Source organism: Rhipicephalus sanguineus, chromosome 8, assembly GCF_013339695.2.
Source record: "Rhipicephalus sanguineus isolate Rsan-2018 chromosome 8, BIME_Rsan_1.4, whole genome shotgun sequence".
Classification (NCBI taxonomy): domain Eukaryota; kingdom Metazoa; phylum Arthropoda; class Arachnida; order Ixodida; family Ixodidae; genus Rhipicephalus; species Rhipicephalus sanguineus.
In genome coordinates this window covers 56904429-56925567 of record NC_051183.1, presented here as the reverse complement: position 1 = coordinate 56925567, position 21139 = coordinate 56904429, and the positions used below count along the sequence as shown (strand labels likewise).

Genomic DNA, 21139 nt, shown 5'->3' with positions numbered 1-21139 from the left:
GTTCTTCATGCGAAGAACCCAACACAGCTTGGCCATCCTGTATATCAAGCAAGTCAACGCTCCCGAAATATGTACTGATTATCCATTCCACCTGCACCCCTTAACGTTAGCACTGCAGTGTGTCGTGATAGCTTTGAACTGCATTGTCCATTGAACAATACTGCTCTTCATCACTGTGTGTTTTATACGTATGTAGGCTTTTATTTTATTCGCGATGTTCTTCGCTGTTGAATATTTCAGGAAACATTCATGCTGTAGAATTCACGCCACCGGACAACAAAAGAGTAACAATTGTTCGCTGCTGTTTTAGAGCAAGAAATGTATGGCTCGACTTTTGCTATTCAGTAATGGCATCTACAAGGATGCTCAGATTAAACTTCATGCAAGGCATCGTTTTCCTTATGATAGCATCTGCAGTTACGCCTAATCGGCTTGAAAATCAAAGAATATCAAGTAAGTGGCGCCTTACTATGTAGGTTCGTTCTCAAGCAGCAACAGGACATTCGTTCCGTACTTCGATTTAGCTGTTTTTTCATCTTGAAAACAAGCATGCCCTTTTGCAGTCAATTATATTGTATATGCATTGCATTGTAGGGTGGAAACTGAGCCCTCCTTCCGAAACAAATTTCAATGGCGTTCAGAAGCTTCGATAATATATCACGTAGAAATAAAATACTTGACGAACTTTTGCAACTTGCGTTAGTTTGAATTGCAATGTACCTTCAAAATATGCGCATAAACATTCAAAAGAAAACGTAAAATATAATTCTACGATATCCTATCATTTGTGTAGATGCGTTAGTTGTAGCAGCAACCTGTTATTCGGCAAGTGTATGGCCATTGGGTTGGCTCCATTCTATTCAATATGTTCACGTTTGCATATATGCTTGGAGATGGAATACAGGGATTGTCTCTCCTCTGGTTAGTTTGGCAACCAGTAAGGATCATACGCTTCAATTCAATTGATAATACTGCTGTACATAAGCATATTTGGGAGACATACTCTCAGAACTAATCATCTTTTCTAACCTTCCTGGCATGATTCATTGGCTTATGTGACCCTGGAATGTGTCGCATGCTGCTTCATTTCCCGCCGGTAACTCATGGACAAGAGTCCAAGAAGGTGGATTTGGTGTTGACGCAATTTTCTACGTCAGCTAATTCTCGATTACGTCCAACACATGGCAAAGAACAATATAAACCAGCTGTACTTGCTTAGCGGCTAAGATGTTTCACTTCTAAGGTAAAGGACACGGGTTGGATTCTTGGCCATGTTTGCCGCATTTTGGTATGAGCGAATTTCAAGACTTAGGGCGCGTGTTAAAGAACCGCAGGCGGCTAAAATTAATCCGCGTACCTCATTATCATATCGTTATACTGCCTCGTGAAATCCAAGCGTTAATTTCTGAGGAAGTAGCAATGTTATTGATATCGAAAGAGCATACGAATGAAAGTTATCAATTCCTCAAAAAAAAGTCACAGTTTCGCCGCAAGGGCGAAGCAATGAATGCGATAGCAAGAAAAGCGGCCCGTGATGGACGCGCTGCGACTACCGTGCGTCCATCACTACCCGGCAGCTACTAGGCAGTTTTAATTTCACGTACGTAGGGACTTCTCATACGCAAACGTGAAAAGTACACGTACGTTACGCGCACGACATCTGAAACGCTTTGAGCTACACGCACGCGACGCGCGGTGAGAGCTACCACGTAGCTCCATCTGCTGAGAATCATGAACACTGCGGTAGTTTGTTCGAGCGCCCGCGCGAGCAGACAGCGGAAGGGCAAGGCTCTCGCTGCGCAAATATAAGAAGAAGCGAGAGAGCTGGCCTACGCCTTAAGTGCGCCCGCTAGAGTGCCTCGATGCGCGCGCCCTCGCTTAGAGTGGTGTCAGCTTTTGAAAGGGCAGATGCCGCCTCCTCGGCCTTGGCGGCAGCGTGGCATGCGGGGGATTTTGAATCCCCCGCCCGGTCTCTTGTGCGTGGCGCGCGTGCTGTTTCTAGGTCGGCGTTCGTTTTCCTCCAGTTTTATGCGCTCGCTACCGTCACCATGGCCGGGTGTTGCGTGCGGCAGTGCACCAATTATTCCAGAAACGCTGTAAGCTGTATCGTTTTATAAGATACGAGGTTTCTTTGGACAGTAGAAATCAAACGTGACAAGCGGCATCCGAAGAACACATTATGCACTCGCAGCGTAACTTTCCGGCAGGTATTTCGAATGCACATGCAAGGATAACTTCTGCTGGTGTTAACCTTGAGTAATAAATGGACACACTGATATCAGCTACATGCTTAAAATTCTTTGGTTCACGTGTGCATGAATCCTGCATTTTTCTTTGCAAACATTCTTTACTGCACTTGGTTTGTCCTGTATCTGCCTTTGATTTTTGCTTTCGCTATTTTTGTGATTTGAAATGTATCATGGAATATATTATGCGTGTTTGTCTCCAGATCAGATCACTCTTTTTTCCTAATAATAATTATTTGTGAGAATTTACGTCCCAAGAATCCGATATGATTATGAGAGGCGCCGTATATAGTGAAAGGCTCCCGAAATGTTGATCATCTGTTGCTCTCTAACGTACACCTAAATCTAAGTACGCGGGCCTCTTTCATTTCACCTCCATCGAAATGGGGCCGCTGCGGCCGGGATTCGATCCCGCAACCTTCGAGTCACAAGTCAAGCGCCATAACTAAAACCACGGCGGGTTCTTGTTTTTTTATATTCCTTTCCGTGTTTCAAGTACGCCTTCTGTGCTGGTCTGATGCCCATGTATGTATGGGTGGAGTTAAATGTTTTTTATCCTTCCCTAGCTGTTTCTGTGTTTCGAGGTTACAGTTGCGTCCTCTCTTAAATAATTATGCCGTTCCTGTTTTTTTAATCATTTACGATCACTGTGAATCGACTAGTGGCAGTTGTGTTTTATTGTGTATTTTGCGTGTTATTTGTGTAATTGCTTCTGTCAGCGCAGCATTATTGCGCGCAAATAAATGACCTGTACACTGGATATTAACGCGCGCGCGCGCGCGCACACACACACACACACACACACACACACACACACATTCAGTATTTTATTTCTTTAAGCAAGCATAATTTATTTATTTATTAATAATGTAAGCCCTGAAGGCTCATACAGGAATGCGCATACAAACAGTTCTCGTAAAGCGTCTATACAAAGAAGACGCATGAAAACAACAAGAAGACGGGGAAGCATTGTGTACAGTAGACACGCTATGTCAGTAAAAAAATACAAGAAACAAAGTCAAGTTGTACAATGAGTACGTCATAAAAAACCAGTTAATGAAATAAAAACTCACAGGGTCCCTTATGCATTCGCTTAAGACGGCTGGAAAGCGAAAGCCATCTTCTTAATTTTTTGCGAACCTAGCGCGGTTTTGCATTGCCTCCAAGATCGGAGGCACCTCACCTGGTTTTGCACTGCCTCCGTGATCCGCCCACTTTTGATCAAGCTACGATGTCATGTGATAACGGCATATGACGTCACGCCAACATTTGTGAAGCCATGATGACGTCATATGGTGACGTCATAGCGTGACGATGACTTTTTGCATCCCTCGTCCCCGACGTCGTGGTACGCTGACGCCGTAGACGCGGGACGGCGATGGTCAAATTTCGCGTTTGATGAGGCATTTAAGGCTTTCGCCTTAAAAAATAATAAGTCCGCCACGGTGGTATAGTGGTGATGGAGCCCGGCTGCTGACCCGAAAGTCACGGGTTCGATTCCGGCCGCGGCGGTCGCATTTAGGTGGAAGCGAAATGCTAGAGGCCGTGTACTGTTCGATGTCAGTGCAAGATAAAGAACACCAGATGGTCAAATCCATGGAGCCCTCCACTACGGCGTGCCTCATAATCATATCTTGGTTCTGGCAAGTAAAACCCCGGATATTATTATTAATAAAATAGACAAATAAACGACGCCCTGCATCTGCCGCACAAAGTGTAAAACAATATTGAAAACACTCAATAAAATGTGCATGCAATTGGGCATGCGAGAAAACCTGCAGATACAAAAAAAGAAACTGCAGATACAAAAAAGAAGGAAAAGCGCACTGACACTGCGCGTATGCAAAGTTTTACGGCATACTACTTAACAACGTATTCATCGTTTTGATAAGGACTCAAGGTGCAACTCGAGTGCCGATACAGTGGCGGCTACAGATTGTGAGCAAGAAGTGTCAGCACTAATAAAGATAAAGAAGCTTTCATTTCATTTTAGCAGAATATTCGCACCGTACTGCCCCTCGGCCCTTCACTCTCTGTACAATATGTATGATGCCATTTATAATAAGCGAGTAAATTGTTTGCAAACTTAGCAAAATGAGCCACCTTAATCGCGCTTAGGTAGCTTCGCAACACTAAATTGTGTGTGTTTAGATACATATACTGCTGCTGCTGACATGTATACAAATACTTTAAACGATTATTTGTGTATATGGAATGCAGAGCTTACGACAAAAATTAAGTAAGGCTTTAGACTTTGTCGTTTCCGGCGTAAGCAAGAGGATTCGTTTTCAACATAACAGAGTGTACGTCTACCTCTAGCACATAACACATGCACAGGCCTTCAGCTTACATGAATTACATGCTTCTTTAATAAAAATTTAGGCAACAACAGCTATAAAAGCTGCCCAAACTTCAAAAAAGAAAAGAAAAAGAGAAAGCTCACTAGCGTGCGCTTATATCCGGACGTATCCGCGCACCGCAAGCACTTTGTGTAGCGCGTTTCGCATGCTACTGAGCTGCGGCGGGATTCGCAATGGCGGCCGTCGTAGCAGACGACGCGCCTGTCCTCACCCTCAGCGGAGCGCGCGGGCATCAAGGCACCCTAGCGCCCGCGCGCTCCTAGCGCCATCTCGCTGGTAATGAAGAAACGCTTATAAGCGCCTCCGTCTCGGAGGACTCCAAACGGTAAAGGGTGTGTATATAACGCCCGCCGTTAGCTGAGAGAGGGATGTGCGTTTTGTGGAGTAGTGCTTAGCGCACCGCGCTGCGATTTCAGAGGTCGCTGGTTCGATTCCGCGCTTCGGAAGCATTTTTCTGATTTATTTTTCTTTGGGATATTGTTGTATATATACATACTTATACATATACGCAGCATGACGGCGGCGACGGCGACGGCAAAAATCAGCCGAGACTGTCCATATCATTGCTATCGCAATAAAAGAAATAAATAGACTGCACTTCCTTATTAATGGATGGCTGCTTTAGTGTATCGTCTACATATCTAGTTCAGCTCCAGTAGTCCAAAGAGTTCTCGTGATATCTGACTTACATCAGCAAATACCATAAATGTAGTCTGTAGCCATTGTTATTTCAGACCATACAACTTGTATGGTTACGACAATTGTGCTTATTCAAAAATATTTACCTTTTCCTTGATGCAAGCTTGTATTTTTTTTTCTTGATGTGATGACGCCTGCAGCTACCGGTAGTCGACCTGGAAATTACACTGGAACAAGTGAGTGGGAGCACGGTCTATCTGATCGACTATAACAAAAAAATTAACGCAGTTCAACCAAGTGTGAAATGTGCACAAACTGCGCAGCTGCAATTTTTCTGTATTTCCCTCGCGATTTTATTTTTTGAATATGTCTGGCGGTTGTGATTACGTTATTTGTAGAGTATAGATGCATGGCAAAGGACGTGTGATGCCCCTGCCACAGTGACTACTTATGCTCGAGCCGGCCTCCTTCGCTTCACTGTGTCGCTACCGATTCGTCCGCGACCAAGGCCCTTACACCGTCCACAGGAGTATCTGGGAACCGGACCATGACACGCCACGCGGGCACTCATCTGTCGTCAGGCTCAGCCCCAGAACAGCTTCACTGTTCGAAAGTTGGTTTATGTAAATAAGTATTATTTAGCAGTTCTTTCGTCTTGGGCATGCTTTCGCCGCTGACTTACTATTGGCTCAGCCCCAGAACAGCTTCACTGTTCGAAAGTTGGTTTATGTAAATAAGTATTATTTAGCAGTTCTTTCGTCTTGGGCATGCTTTCGCCGCTGACTTACTATTCACTTATGTTCGTTTACTATTCGAATGGTTCACAGCACACTGTGTCAGTTCTGCGGGTGCAGTGAAACAATCGCGAAATATCACTGCGAGTGCATTCTCTTTTACTCCTAAAAAGCAGCCCTCCTAGCTCCACTGGGCTAGCTGGGCCACCACACTATGACAGAACAAAACATTCTAGGGTACAGACCCACAGAGTTTTCAACGCAAGCCGCATGAGGGCCTTGCTGAGCTTTTTCAGGCAAACCGGACTGAATGACACGCTGTGACAGTCTATTGGTTATGTTTCTGTGTAGCTTTTGGGCAGGTACTATTGTGATGACTATTGTGACAGTACTAGTGGACTACTGTGATTGTGTGTGTAATACTGTTATAGACTCTCTTCTTCTGTTTGATTATTTCTCAGCGTCTTTCCCCTTTCCTTGTACAGGGTAGCCAACCGAAAATTTCCGCTGGTCAACCCCCCTGCTTTTTCTTAGCCTTTTTCTCTCTCTCACTCTGTAGTCTCACATGTAGTATCGACCACAAAGAGCAGTCTTTATGCTACTTTGTAACTATAGGTACACATTAGTAATAGGTCTAGTTATTTATTGCATATACTACATGCACAATTAGGCGTGGACATGAAGACGCCACTTCGTGCATAGCGTCGCCAGATGTCACTCATTTACCAAGTAATAGACTAACGAGAAAGGAGGAGCTTGTAGGAGGGTAGACACAGGTGACCAATGTTCTAAAAATGTAGCCCACAACTGTGGAAGCTTGGGCGAGTTGGTATTCGTTCATGAAGGCTTATACCACAGCGTGCGAACATAGGAAAAAAGGGACAGAGCAGAAAAAGAGCGCTGTTTTCTACTCTGTCTATTTTAAATGCGAAGCATTTCTTAGCGAACTTCTGCGACTTTGAGCGTATCTATCTATCTATCTATCTATCTATCTATCTATCTATCTATCTATCTATCTATCTATCTATCTATCTATCTATCTATCTATCTATCTATCTATCTATCTATCTATCTATCTATCTATCTATCTATCTATCTATATATCTCTCTATCTATCTATCTATCTATCTATGACTTACGTGCCACGCTCATGGTGCGCTGGCGGCTGTTTCGCTATCTTTATATACACTAAAATTGGTATCTTGCGACGGGACTGTGTAGGGAACATAAATAACACGAGTTAACATGAAAATCATGACATGCATGTCATGTACAGCATGACTTACGTGCCACGCTCATGGGGCGCAGGCGGCCGTTTCGCTAGCTTGATCTATCCTGAAATTGGTGTTGCGCGACGTGACTGTGTGACGAACATAAAAACACGACTTAACATGAAAATCATGACTCGCATGTCATGTACAGCATGACTTACGCGCCACGCTCATGGTGCGCTGGCGGCCGTTTCGCTAGCTTGATCTACCCCGGAATCGGTATTGCGCGACGTGCCTGTGTGACGAACATAAAAACACGAGTTAAGATGAAAATCATGACATGCCTGTCATGTACAGCATGATTTACGTGCCACGCTCATGGTGCGCTGGCGGCCGTTTCGCTAGCTTGATATACACCAAAATTGGTATCTTGCGACGTGACTGTGTGACGAACATAAATAACAGGAGTTAACATGAGTCATGACACACAGGTCATGTACAGCATGACTTACGTGCCACGCTCATGATGTGCTGGTGGCCGTTTCGCTAGCTTGATCTACCGCGAAGTTAGTATTGCGCAACGTTACTGTATGACGAACACAAATAATGGGAGTTAACATGAAAACCATGATACGCATTTTCCTCAATGACATACAAAACGATGTATGCAGCTCTTTGCTGGCTGCTTCGCATTACATCGATTCCCACAGTGCGTGGGATCTGCCGGCTTTTTTTTTTCCTACATTCGCGCGCTGTGTTATACGCGGTTATAATAATTACGTTCATTTTGTCTGACATGGTAAAGACTTATTGCCTGACAGGCCATCTTTTGGTCTATGCAGCATATACACCGCTTTAGGTTTCACGCTGACTATAATATCGGCAGGGCTTAAGCATGCGCAGGGTCCTTCATCAGGGAGAGCCAAGTTGCACAGGAGCACTTCCCCGCCCCCCCTCCCTTCCTTTCAGCTGTTCGAGTGCGAAAGAACGCAAGCTTCGCAATGGATCCAAAAATGAAAACGAAGCGATGACGTGGGGCTCACAATGACCTGCCTTTTGTCTCCGCATTTTCGGGGGTAAAGGCGGCAATTAAGCAATTCTTGGAATGCAACATGAGGGTGTGTTGGCCACCATTATCGTCAAAACGCTTCATGGTGGTAACCCTGCACAATATACAATGACGGGACAATCTCGACTCAGTAACTTTCGGGGCAGGCCTGGCGCCCCCATTAGATTATTAGGGACGGGCAACCACCCCCTTTGCAAACGCCTATGCGGGAGAGAAAGTACCAACCCATACATGCGCTTTAGATGATAACCATGTATTATTCGGAAAATATTATTTATTTCCAGCATATTGTTTAAAACATCTTGTGTTTAAAAAAATGAATAGCAGCAAAGTAGAAGCAAATCTGAACATTGTTTCCAATATTGAAAACAGCATATCAATAACATAACAATTTCGTTACTTGTGCCAAAAGTTGTCTATCCAAGAAATTATTTTCCAATTGCTGCGAAAAAGATGTCACATAGAAGAATCGGTTACCTTTGAAAGCTTAATCGGCTTAAATTACCAGCACTCATTATTGGGAAGGATGTTTATATTCCTCTGAAAGCAACAAGTACCCCTAACAGCAAGTGTTAAACTATTTGAATGGATATCACAGGTGTCAAAAGCAGAACATATGAACACACTGACCGATATTTTCCGCTTTACAGAATGTGACGCGATCCATCACTTGTGCCACTATCCCCATGGTATGTATATTCCAGCTGACATTAGAAAATTTCCTATCTCTGTGGCAGCTTTGCGAACAAAACTAGGTTAGGTGATATTGTCGCTATAGGGCACTATCGCATTTCTTGTATGCGTCACTAGAAAAACAAAAGTCACAGTTTCGCCGTAGGGGCGATGCAATGGATGCGGTAGCAAAAAATTGGAATGTCACACAAAGAACGTCAAGCAGCTCGAAACTTGCTGCGTGCTGCTCAAGCATAAAGGGCGCACGAATAGAACACACAGGACGAGCGCGAACTAACAGCTCTCACAGCTCAACAATTCCAGCGCGCTGCTCCAACAGACAACAGGACGCATGAAAAAAACGCATGGTACACACAGGACGAGCGCGTACTAACTGTCGCAGTTGTTACTTCAACTAGCCCCTACTTTGGTTGTTCTTGCTAGCAACTCACTCCTTTCGCAAACGCGACCGCTGCAGCGAGCGAAGTGACCTTCCTGCGCTCTATAGCTTCAACGCAAACATTGCGAGCACACGTACAAACCTCCGCCCTCAAGAGATAAGCGCGTGAGCACACGCGACCACGCCCGGTATGTCAAAGTGCAAGTCGCAGGTGCACATCCGAACTCCGGAGAACCACTAGAGAGTATTAAAATTGCGGACCCTAGGAGCCAGGAGACCCAAGATTTTTGTGAGCCGCGAGGACGCATGCGCAGAACCCAAACCACTCTTGGGCTCTTGCGCTCACGTTGTCTCATGAACCAACAATTGAAAACCAGCGGATGTCGCCAGCGAGACGACTCAAACGTAGCGCGACCAACGACGCTGCATGCCCCGCGTCTCGCATAATTTTAATTTCGCCACATCTGGCGTCCCGTGCATTTGACCCAACGCCACCTGCGTTTGACCCAACACTCAAACACTGCTGCTCTTCCGAACACAAGAGCAGCTTCTCCGACGCAGCTAATAGCGGGACGACGGTCATAGCGCCGTCTCGCGGGTGATAGTGAACACGCTGAAGCGCCTCCGTGCTCTGCGTATACGCCAGCGGTAACTGGTGTATATAAGTAGCTCGGTGTTTGTATGCTGGAGGATGTATATTGCGTGGCGCATTGGTCTAACGCAGCGCACTTCGGAATGAAGGGTCGCAGGTTCGATTCCCCGGTCGCGCGCTTCAGAAATGTTTCTGCTGCTTTATTTTTAATAATGGTAATATATGCTGGGGTTTAAGGTCCCGAAGCCCCGATTTGATTATGAGACGCCGAAGTGGAGTGCTCTGGACATTTGGTCCACAAGTGGCTCTTTAACGTGCAGCCAAATCTAAGCACACAGGCCTCATGCATTTTCGCCTCCATCAAAAATCCGGCCGCCGCGATCGGGATTCGTTCCAGCGACCTTTAGTTCAGCAGTCCTGTACCATACCCACTTGACCACCATGGTGGGCTGTGGATTATTTTTATTTGTGGCTTATATATATGTGTGTGTGAAGGGAAGATATATATATATATATATATATATATATATATATATATATATATATATATATATAGAGACAGGCATGTTGGTGGAGTGGGCGTCGTAGCGTTGCAAATAGTCAAGTAGATCCTCCGTGAGACTTCTCACGGAGGATCTACTATATATATATATAAATATATATATATATATATATATATATATATATATATATATATATATATATATATATATATATATATATATATATATATATATATATATATATATACGAGACATGACGGCGACCGCAAAACCTTGCGAACAGTGTCCATATAAATGCTATAGCAATACATTTAAACCTGCAACTACTTTCCTTTCACATGCACCAATTTCAACGGTAGATGCCCACTAGCTGTTTTCTCGATACGTGATGGTTCCATGAGGTATTCGAATGTGTTCATGAACTGGTACCTCAGAAAACAGCGCAAGACATATTTCAGTACTCATGGCGCCACGGATTTGAATTATGGTTGAGGCCGACGATTTTATGATTGAGTTTGTGTTTATTCTATCGCGCAGTTTATGCATTCGGCGTACAGGGAAAGTGCTCAGCATCTCCGATGTTGAGGTTCATGCGGTGCAGCTCGCTGCTGCATCGCATTGAACCGGTAGCACTGTATTAAACGGCGGGAATGCGCAGTCTTGCCATGCATATTGATGTGCCAAACGCCTCAGCTGCTAGCAGCGCACTTTTGATCAGTACTCGATTTTCTATGCGTTCACTTTACGCGCATGCTGCCTACCATCGCCTGTCTGTGCAAACCGAGCCATCAGCACTTGTCAAACAAACAGCTTTACGAGACTTCACTGGTACTCAAGGCGTTTCTCTTTTGCAAGCCCCTGATTCAGGCACTGCTGCTACACTTTCCGTCATAAATTATTTGATGAAGCTGATATTAATTCCACGTCAAACGCTGCTAAGCTCGACGCGTGGGTTTGATGTCCTGCGGCGGTGCACGCAATTCGATGGGGTTGAAATGTAAGGGCATTCATGGACCTAGATTTTGGCACGCGTTAAATAATCTCAGGTAACCAAATTTCATGTATCCCACTGCGGCGTGCCTCATATCTATATCATGGTTTTGGGAACGAAAACATCACAATTACTTTATTCGCAACAAGTTGTAGAATGTATTTTGGGAGAAAAAGTGGTCTGATAAATCGAAATCCTCAAATAAATATAATCATAGGGCAAGTTCATATCCATCCTTGAGAGTAGCACGACCATGGTTATCAATATAGCTGTCTTCGTTTTTACAAGCCACTAGACTTATCACGTGATTTGGATATGGCGAAGGGGTCATTATGCCCCGTTTGTTGTGAATTCACCGCTGCTGACTGCTTTCTTCCAGTTCAATTTGCAAAGTTGAGTAGTATGCTGGTCTCCTCGCTTTTCCTGTAATATATATATATATATATACATATATATATATATATATATATATATATATATATATATATATATATATATATATATATATATATATATATATATATATATATATATATATACATATATGTTTATATTGTACGATGCTGTATGGGTGGGTATTGTCTGTCGTCATGCGGGGAGTGCCATGTCGTTGCATTTCTTTGAGCAGATGAGTGTTATACACTTTTTTTATCTGCAGTGTGCATGTGTTTCTGGCATCTGAGACTTGGACCCTGGAGAAATGACTGGTATCACTTTAATTCGCTAACACATCACTGTGACCCCGGAGCAGAGTCATTCAATTGCAACGGTTTCTCAAGCTACGACGAATGCAATAAACGTTGCCATTTCTCCAAGAATTCGACAAGGCGGAAAAAACGTCATTAAAGTTTCACTGCATTTCAGTAACATTGCTTTTCAATGGAAGTAATTAAACCCTTCTAAGCACTTTTTTCTTGCTCACAGCTTTCTTCTGCGTGTTTCAAAGCATAGGAACGCTCATGTATGCGTAATAATTACATGAGGACGGTCTGACTAGATAGAGGAAATAGTGCTGATGTTTTGTTTTTATTTTACTGCTCTTGCTGTTGTGATTATGCTGACATATTCTTAATATTGGAACCATTGCAGCAATGTACTCCGGGTTCAATTACAACAAGAAAACATGGTTGATGAGAAAGGTGATACTGAGTGCCCTGAGTACAGAGAATAGTGGGGCCATCCTTGTGAAATTACACAGTTTGTAAATATAGGAAACATTGCTCTACTCAGATAATATCGTCATAGTTGTTTCTGAACAGTGTTTTCTAAAAACTGTCATGCAAGGAACGCACTTCGAGTTCTTCAGCCATCCAGGTAACTTATGAAGACGGCGTATTGCATGTCTGCTAAGTTTTACAGAGATAATGAACAAAGTACGCAGGAAGGCCTGATATGTGCAGCAAACTTACACTGATGTTAAAGTTATAGAAGTTAAGTCTGACGTTGATTTTTTCCGATGTGTTATCTGATTGTATCAGTACATGTGAGAGACGAGTCCAAGAAGTACAAAAGTAAACAAGGCGTAGCGATAAACACACCAACGTAAATGTGGAAAAGGAAATAAATATGTTTCTTTTGTGGTACAGTCAGGAGCGAAAATACAGAAGAATGCAGATTGTGACTTCAATTAATATTATTCTATTATGCTTACCGTAATTATTCGAGAGCAAACCTGAATGAAATACATCGAAACACACTTCACCACATCTCCACTAACATTGCAACAATAGAGTAATTTGCGAGATCGAAAGCGTGTTTACAGAAAGGCATACTTGTTAGCTGGATAAAAAGGAATAGTTCCTGTGAAAATGCTAGACAAACATAATTTTGATTCTGTTGATCACAACAAGGATGTTCTTCACGTCGTTTCTGCTGCAATAGTTTTGAAAGGCGAACGTGTGAACAACAAGTCTACGGGTCAAGAAAATCCTCGAGTACACAGGATAAGTACTGACTTCTTTCTGTGGGTGCTTGCAACCGTGAAAATCCATTTGTATGCCAAATGTAACATAAAATGGACCAGTTATTATCTAGAAGTGTCAATCTGTGTTCAAAGTTTTGCTGTTGCAGATGGTTCAAACAAGCAACTTGATGCTCTTATTGCGATGAAGGATATCAAGCAGTATATCCCTATGCGTGCAATTACTATAGGATCTAAAGAGAATTACGCTTTGTACGCACATTTTGTTTGCTTACGTAAGGGGAGAACATCAGATAGGCATGCTGGGAGGCCAACCGTCCACAAGGACACGCTTTTAAATATTCATAGAATATATGTGATACGTCCGACCACTGCTGTATGTGAGAACAATATTCTGGCTAAGTAGCACCGAGAAGCTCGTTATGTTGCAAATAATAATTCAATGTGTAACCAGCGATAGTGAAGGAACCCAACTACATAAGCATCACAGACAACTTAAATACAGCAAACGTGATCTACTAATAGTCTCCAATAACTTAGTGCTAAAGTCACGTGAATATAGCTGAAATACCTAAAGGAGAGTTTGTGGCGTTTTTTTTAAGTGCAAAATCTAGGAACAAAAACTGGGCTAAATTTCACAGGAGCATAAAGCGTGCTTAAGGACCTTCCACTTTTAAAACAAATGTAATCAAACTTGGGCGATTCCTCCAAGTAACCTGAACTCAAAAATGCAGTTTTGAATCAAAATTAAGCCAGATCCTGCGTCTGTTTGCAACAAACTGAGCCAGATCCAATAAACCAGCGCTGCGTCAACATTTGTGATCGAAACAGTCTACATGGCCGCATCCGATCTGTTTCATTTGTGTCCTAGTTGGTTTCCTCTCATGCTTTCGTTCCCAAATTACTTTTTCATGGGCGACTTAGTACATTCTTAAGGACTTGGTATTGTAGGGCAAGGCTCGAATATAAAGAGTGAAAGGCCGACTTTCTTGCTTCTTTCTGCCTTTTAGTGTTTCTTTCCGAGTTTTGAGCTACAGTATCATGTCCTTCTTTCTCTCCAAGATCGTATACTTGGTATAGAAGACAACGGTAATGAAGATATTGGGCGCCGACTTATTCCTCGACGAAGAAAAAGTGAAAGAAGTGAGAAAAAGTCGATCTGAAACATTTTTGAAGGTCTTCAATGGATGCAAAGAACGACAAAATGCTGCTGAGAGTGCAGAATGGTGAGCCTTTTGCTTTGAAGAAACACTCGCTCTGCAAGTCTACTCCTCGCAATTACGCCCAAGCAACAAAGCATTGCACCGACGGAAGCACAGGGATGGTGTTAATTTTGTCGCAAAATATGCTATATAGTTCATTCGCTGCGATTTTGACTTCTTTCACGAGCTAATTCAAGACCAAACGAAATGTTCCAATCTATAAGAGGCACATCCAAATTTTATTCCTGAATACCGAGATTAGCGGGCTATATAGATTTTAGCCGAAGCATAGATTTGAGGTATTTTAGTGCCATGAGCATGCACTGGCAAAATTGTTGGAGCAGGCCCGATCATACTGTCAGTACCAAAAAACTGCGTTTTTCTGTTTCATCTAAAAGTGCACTTGGCTCTGTTAGAAAACATGGCATATTTGAACTTCTGCAGGTGTGCTCATTGATTATCTTCGGTTACTTCGGGCAAGGTAAGCGTTTTCGTAATATAAATACAGTTAATTTTGCTGTACAGTAACTAAAGCAGTGTGCAATATCCTTAAAATAAGTAGTGCGGTAATGCAGTATTCTTGCTGCTCTTTGGACTGTTAGACTTAGAACAAACTTTACAGCCTAGGCAGTGTAATAGGAGAGCATCATGTAAGTTTACAACCGAAGAAAACGTTTAAGCAACAACGACGAGCTTCAGAAGAACGTGTTGTTGGGCGAGTTGGTACTTGCTGAATGACATAATGCAGCGCTAAAAACACACACACCACAAAGTAAGGAACAACCTGTCCCGTCGGTTTTTGTTCCTTACTTTGTGGTGTGTGTGTTTTTAGCGCTGCATTATGTCATTCAACGACGAGCTTTTATTTTTAACACGAAAATATTTCATTCCGGGATCCACAAAGATTTCCCTGACGTATTTTCATCACGGATATGACGTGGGTAAAATACACACTCACGGATGACACAGAAAGAAACTTGTGGGAATCGAGCGCGCCCTTCCCCTTTGGCGCCTCGTTCCCCAGCTAGCGCGTGTGCTGGCCCCGCGCGGCTCGAGCGCCGGGAACCGCCGTTAATCGGCGACATGGCTACCGTGGCTACGCCGCCAGGCTTTTTTGCTCGGTGCGAGCCATGCGTTGGTCTTCCCCGCACGAGCTACGCGTCCGAACTTGCCTGAGCATGCTCGCGCCACCACGTGACCACTCTAGCCTACGTCACTGCGCTGTGCCTTTCCTCATTGGCCGCCAGTGACACCCCCCTTTCCCCATGAGCTCGCTTCTGCCTGGCGCGGGCTTGCCCACGTCAGATGCTCTCAGGCCAGCACGAGAGGTTGACGCGCTGCTCCAGCAGGCGGCTTCTCGTTCGTGTGCTCGACTGCTGCCCTTTGTGTGATAGTCGTAGCGCCGCTGGCAAGCGTACTCGATCGGTCTTGCGGAGTTCCCTTTACGGCCTGCAAGCCCGTGACTGTCGTACTGTGCTGCCTCTTGAGTTAATAAACCCGTGTTTGTTGGCATCCTGCCTCGAGTGCCTTTTCTGCGCCGTGCCGGAGAGTCGACGAACCCGGCCGTAGCGTCTTTGTTCGCTGCGGCAGTGGAGAACGTCGCGTCCCTTGCCGGTCGCCTCGTAGGGTAAGCGTCTCGCAAACCTATCTCAACAAACTACAAAAAAAATAATAAAGCAGCTTCGAGCTAGTGGTCTTAAGCCTGAAAGAAGTGCGGAGCTGGGCAGCCTTCTTTGTTTCTCTTCGGTTTTCTGTTTCGTTCCACCTCTCTTTCTGCTTCTTTTCCAGTTAATTTTTGTCTTTTTTTCTCTCTTTATTTTATCTATTTCTCTTTCTTCGTGTTTTTTCCTTTCTTTCTCTCTTTTTCTTTTTCTCGCTTGCTTCCTTTTTTTCTATTTTTGTACGTAGTTTTTCCTGCGTTACGCCGAACGTCGAGAGCATAAAACAGCTTGGGCCCCTGAAGTGCTCTGCACTTGATATCATCATCGAAGCGCTCGAAGAACAGGAGGCAGAAGACTTCTTGGCGCGCGTGCTCAGTATGCTACAGAAGGCTATGCTATACTTGGATTTCCAAGCGTTACATCTAGCTACATGACACGACGACAGCGTAAGGAAGCGTACGAGAGCCCGGCACCTAAAGTGCCCCGCAGCTAAAGAGTTCCGTCAGCGAGAATCGAACCCACGTCCTCTCAGTCCGCGACGACAGGTGCCCGGAGCTCTACCCACCACGCTACCGACGAACATGCACGAGGCTCCATTAACGCGCGTTCTTTCTCTCAGACATTCTCTCTCACACGGTGCCCTTGCTTGGTGGGGCGGTGCCGCCGCCTGGTAGCGGTGAAACGAAGTGTATGCGTCATTACAATAACGAGCGCCGATAGGGAGCGATTCGGCGACGACGCAGTTAGGGCATCTCGATGCCAGCGAGGAACGTTGGCTGCGCTAGCATCGAGGAGTCGCTCTGGACGCAGTTACGTTCTTTGCCTTTCGCTTCGTGTTAGCGTGTGATGGCTTCTTCTTTGAGTAGTGCAGCTTCCACATGCACAAATGGTATTTCTCCGCCGCCTACCGCTTCGAGTGCGATAGCACCGACTAATCAAACTGCTCCAATAACTGCCGCAAAAAGGCAACGATGTTGACGGGCGAAAGTTGCGTCTTGGTGAAGCGAGAAAAACGCCAGTGGGAAGCGGAACGCCCTCGCGTGTTTATGGCTCAAGCTACGAAGCTGTGCCTCCCATGTTGCCGAAGCGCAGTGTGGTAGTGTATGCAAGAGGACAAGCGTAGGTTACCCTATTACTCGGGAGTGCACCCCTTGCCGTTTCTTTCCTCAATTGATGACGCTTTGGAGGAGTGCATAACGAGTACCAGTGTGCATTATGGGTAGGGCTCTGTGTTTTTGGTGTTTATATTTCTTGAAAATCGGCGGCTCTTTTTCGGAGTTTATATTTTTGGTGGAGATTCGGCGTTTATCAGAGTTTATTTCTCGTAAATCCCCAGTTCTCCGAAATTCGTAGTTTTGCATTATTCTCAGAACCCCAAAATTTTAGATAAATTCATATCTGAATATTAAAACATCAGAACACATGAAGCACATTTTATTTTTTCTAGAAGGTTTGAATGCACAAAAACATGTATGCACAAGCGAAATACTTGAACACAAAACACCTGTATTTGTGAGCACAGCAACCTTAGCTTAAAGCTTATTGTAAAACACGCAAGCATACCTTGCGAGGTTGCTGTCGGTTATCGAAGCGCGGTCCTTCCGATTGACGACTCTAAACTTTGAAAATGCCCTTTCAACGTTAGCGTTAGAAACAGGAAGCGCCAGAAGACGCAGCGCGCAGCGAGAAAGCACTCGCCACTGGACATTGTGAAGTCACCAAAATGACAGGGGTTCAAGAATGTTACAAATTTCGTAGCACTGATAGTTCGCAAAATCACTCAGGAGCTTGCTCATGTCGTCAGTTTCAAGAAGCACTAATTGAAAAATAGGCGCATAGGTCTCGAACGCGCAGGGCGGCTCATGCTTCACATTTGGATTCACAGTTTGAACACAGTACCAAGACGATTCTTTGGTGTACTGGAGTTGATCGCACAGGTTCCTCTTAGATGTCTGTCTTCACTTTTCGACGACAGCAGCGTAGTATCCGCGGAAGTCTGCGACAGTCGTTAAGCGGCAGGGTTTGTCAAGGAGGTCCAACAGACTTGTGCCATCTGATGCGAAGACCTCGGTTGGATCACGCCATTGACCGATGTACTTTTCTTTCTATGTTATAAAAAAAGTATTTCTCGGTTGTACTTTGTAGTTGCTGTATACTTGTTTTCATTTATACACTTCCCTTCCTTTCATCCCAATGTTCATTTTATATTCAGTTGAAATGTTCTTATTTCTTCAATGCTTTATATTTTGTAACATGCTTTCTTTCATTGTTTTGAAACCAACATCACCACTGTTTGCCATAGGTCGGCAAAAAATGTGGAGCTCACTCAGACTCACTCACGAAGCATATCTTACCCTCAGGGCTCACTCGGACTCAGACTCACCAAACTTTTCCTCATCCGGACTCACTTGGACTCAGACTCACTATAATTTTTCTCAACCGGACTCACTCGGACTCAGACTCACCAAAATTTCATTCACTCGAGCTCACTCAGACTCAGACTCACGGCTCGATCTGAGTCTGAGTGAGTCGACTCATGAGTCCGTTAGCATTTAATTATCGTTTTTCTACCATAATGTCAATGCTCTTTAACGCCAATATCTCGCATAATCGGTGCGCTACTTAGCACCTTTTGATCTCGTACCTTCGAATACGAGTTATCTGAGTTTGCAGTTCAATAAGGACCTTTTTATTGAAAGTCATGACCCACACGAGATATTTTTATCAGTAACTTCCCGTGAAAAAGTTTGCGGGGGGATGTCAAGGCACCTCCTCCCCCTCTCCCTCCTCAACTCACGCCTCTGATCAATAAATATTGAGCTGATGTATGAACGGTAGCGCGTTGAAGTATGCGGGAGTATACGGGAGTATAAACGTGTGCTGACATAGGGCTGACAATAATGCTAAAGTTGAGTAGATAGGAGCACAGGTCGGCAAAAAATGTGAAGCTCACTCAGACTCACTCATGGAATGTATTTTTCCCTTAGGGCTCACTCGGACTCAGACTCGCAAAAATTTTCCTCAACCGGACTCACTCGGACTCAGACTCACCAAACTTTTTCCCAACCGAACTCACTCGGACTCAGACTCACAAAAGCTTTACTCACCCGGACTCACTCAGACTCATGTCTCGATATGAGTCTGAGTGAGTCTGAGTGAGTCGACTCATGAGTGAGTTTGCCGACCTATGCTGTCTGCCTGGGGGACCAGAGCTTTGTCAAGCCGAAGAACTTTCGGCTTTTTCTCCAGTTCTTCCTTTTTCACCTTATGTATGAAATGTTGAAAATATAAAATTTTGTTTGATTGATTGATTGATTGATTGATTGATTGATTGATTGATTGATTGATTGATTGATTGATTGATTGATTGATTGATTGATTGATTGATTGATTGATTGATTGCGAGCAAACAAAGCCCCTGTATGGGATAGACAGGGCATTTTCTGCCTCAAGTTCCTTAATGATTGAGAGCACGGCACACCAATTGGTCTTCAGAAACCTCATTTAACGAGCAAGTCGTGCACAGCTTCAGGCGATGAAATAAGACTCTTGAGCTTCTCACACTTCGTTTCCTTGGCTTCGACGCTTCTAAAGAAAGACAAAATGGCGCGCCAGTAGTCCAAAATATCTTCTACAGCTTCATAAAAAGTGAACCACCTCGACGGACATACGGTTTTCAGCGACTTGATGGACATGCCCATGGCCTGTAAGAACAAACTTACGGCGCAGCTCCCGCGACGACTTCAACAGGGCAGGAAAGTGCACAACATAATCGTGAACTACGTTAAATGAGCTTGTCCTGATTCCATCCTCCAGAGCGTTGTTGAGTAGGTGGCATGGATATTTGAAGTTAAGCACTTTGAATTCGGTATTGGAGAGTTCTAAGTCCTTGTGAAGCTTGTGCATGTAAGAAGCCGAGTAGGAGCAAAATACAGCTACGTCGCCTAATACAGCTACGCGCTGTAAACTTTAAATCGGTCAGACCAGAAGATGTATCAATGAGCGCTCATAACTTGCCGCTTCGATAAAGAACGGAACCAAATCATATTGGCTTTTGAAATCTGAGTTGATCAGATAAATCCAAATTGTCAAACATTTTACAGCCGAATGTTTATCGGATTTTTTTCGGATAAAACCGAAAACACGGAGCCCTAATTATGGGCTTGTTTATGCCATCCTTGCGCGGGACTCATGATGTGGGGTGCCCAGGTATATGTTCTCAAACTTGAGCTACGACAACGGTCAAATCATGATCATGGGCGTGAGCCGTCGGGATGTAAATGTGCCACCAGGTGGCAACGTGACTGCATCCACGTAAAATGGCGCTAGAGCTGCCAAAAAACAATAGATTGTTAAGACCAGGATTCGCATTATCAGAGCAAGAACATTTAAGCAGAGAATAGATTCCAGCAGGCAGAATACTTCTCCAAAGGTGAAAGCAGATTCACAGCACTTTTTTTCAGGAGCTTGTACATAATTCTCACATTTTCTCACGATGTAGTACATGAAACGACGTAGTTCATGTCTGAAATTGATAACTATTCGTCATTTTTGTCTTGCATTGAAATAATGAATTGCGTACACTGGCCACTAGATCTCCGGGTTAGCATATGGGAAAATGGGTGAGTCTTACATCTTCCTCGCGTTTCTTATGCAGATTTACGATGCCGTACGCCGTACTCATCAGCCCTAGATGCTTTATTATCCGCAATCGCGCATTATGAACCAGTTGCATGAGCAATGCGTTTGGAGAAATACATTAATTTCTTTATTGACGCCTTGTGAGGAATAAACCAAGAATGAAAAGATTCTGTAAATTTGCAATCATGACTACTCCTACCGTTCTCAGTCTCGTAGTGACAGCAATGAGCACATAAGCATTTTGGTATGCGACTTATAGCTCCTATCGCTGTAAGGATAGTACCAAGTGATGTTCTC

The 21139-nt window shown here is 44.1% G+C and overlaps 1 protein-coding gene across 1 annotated transcript; it reads left to right on the top strand.

Annotated features, from left to right (window-relative positions):
• Positions 1 to 239: 239 nt before the first annotated feature.
• Positions 240 to 12327, top strand: LOC119402753 (uncharacterized). The gene is made up of 4 exons (XM_037669832.1): positions 240 to 453; positions 5446 to 5481; positions 8910 to 8948; positions 12076 to 12327. The coding sequence occupies exons 1-4, from the start codon at positions 348 to 350 to the stop codon at positions 12261 to 12263; spliced, it is 369 nt and encodes a 122-aa protein (XP_037525760.1). The 5' UTR covers positions 240 to 347; the 3' UTR covers positions 12264 to 12327.
• The last annotated feature ends 8812 nt before the right edge of the window (positions 12328 to 21139 follow it).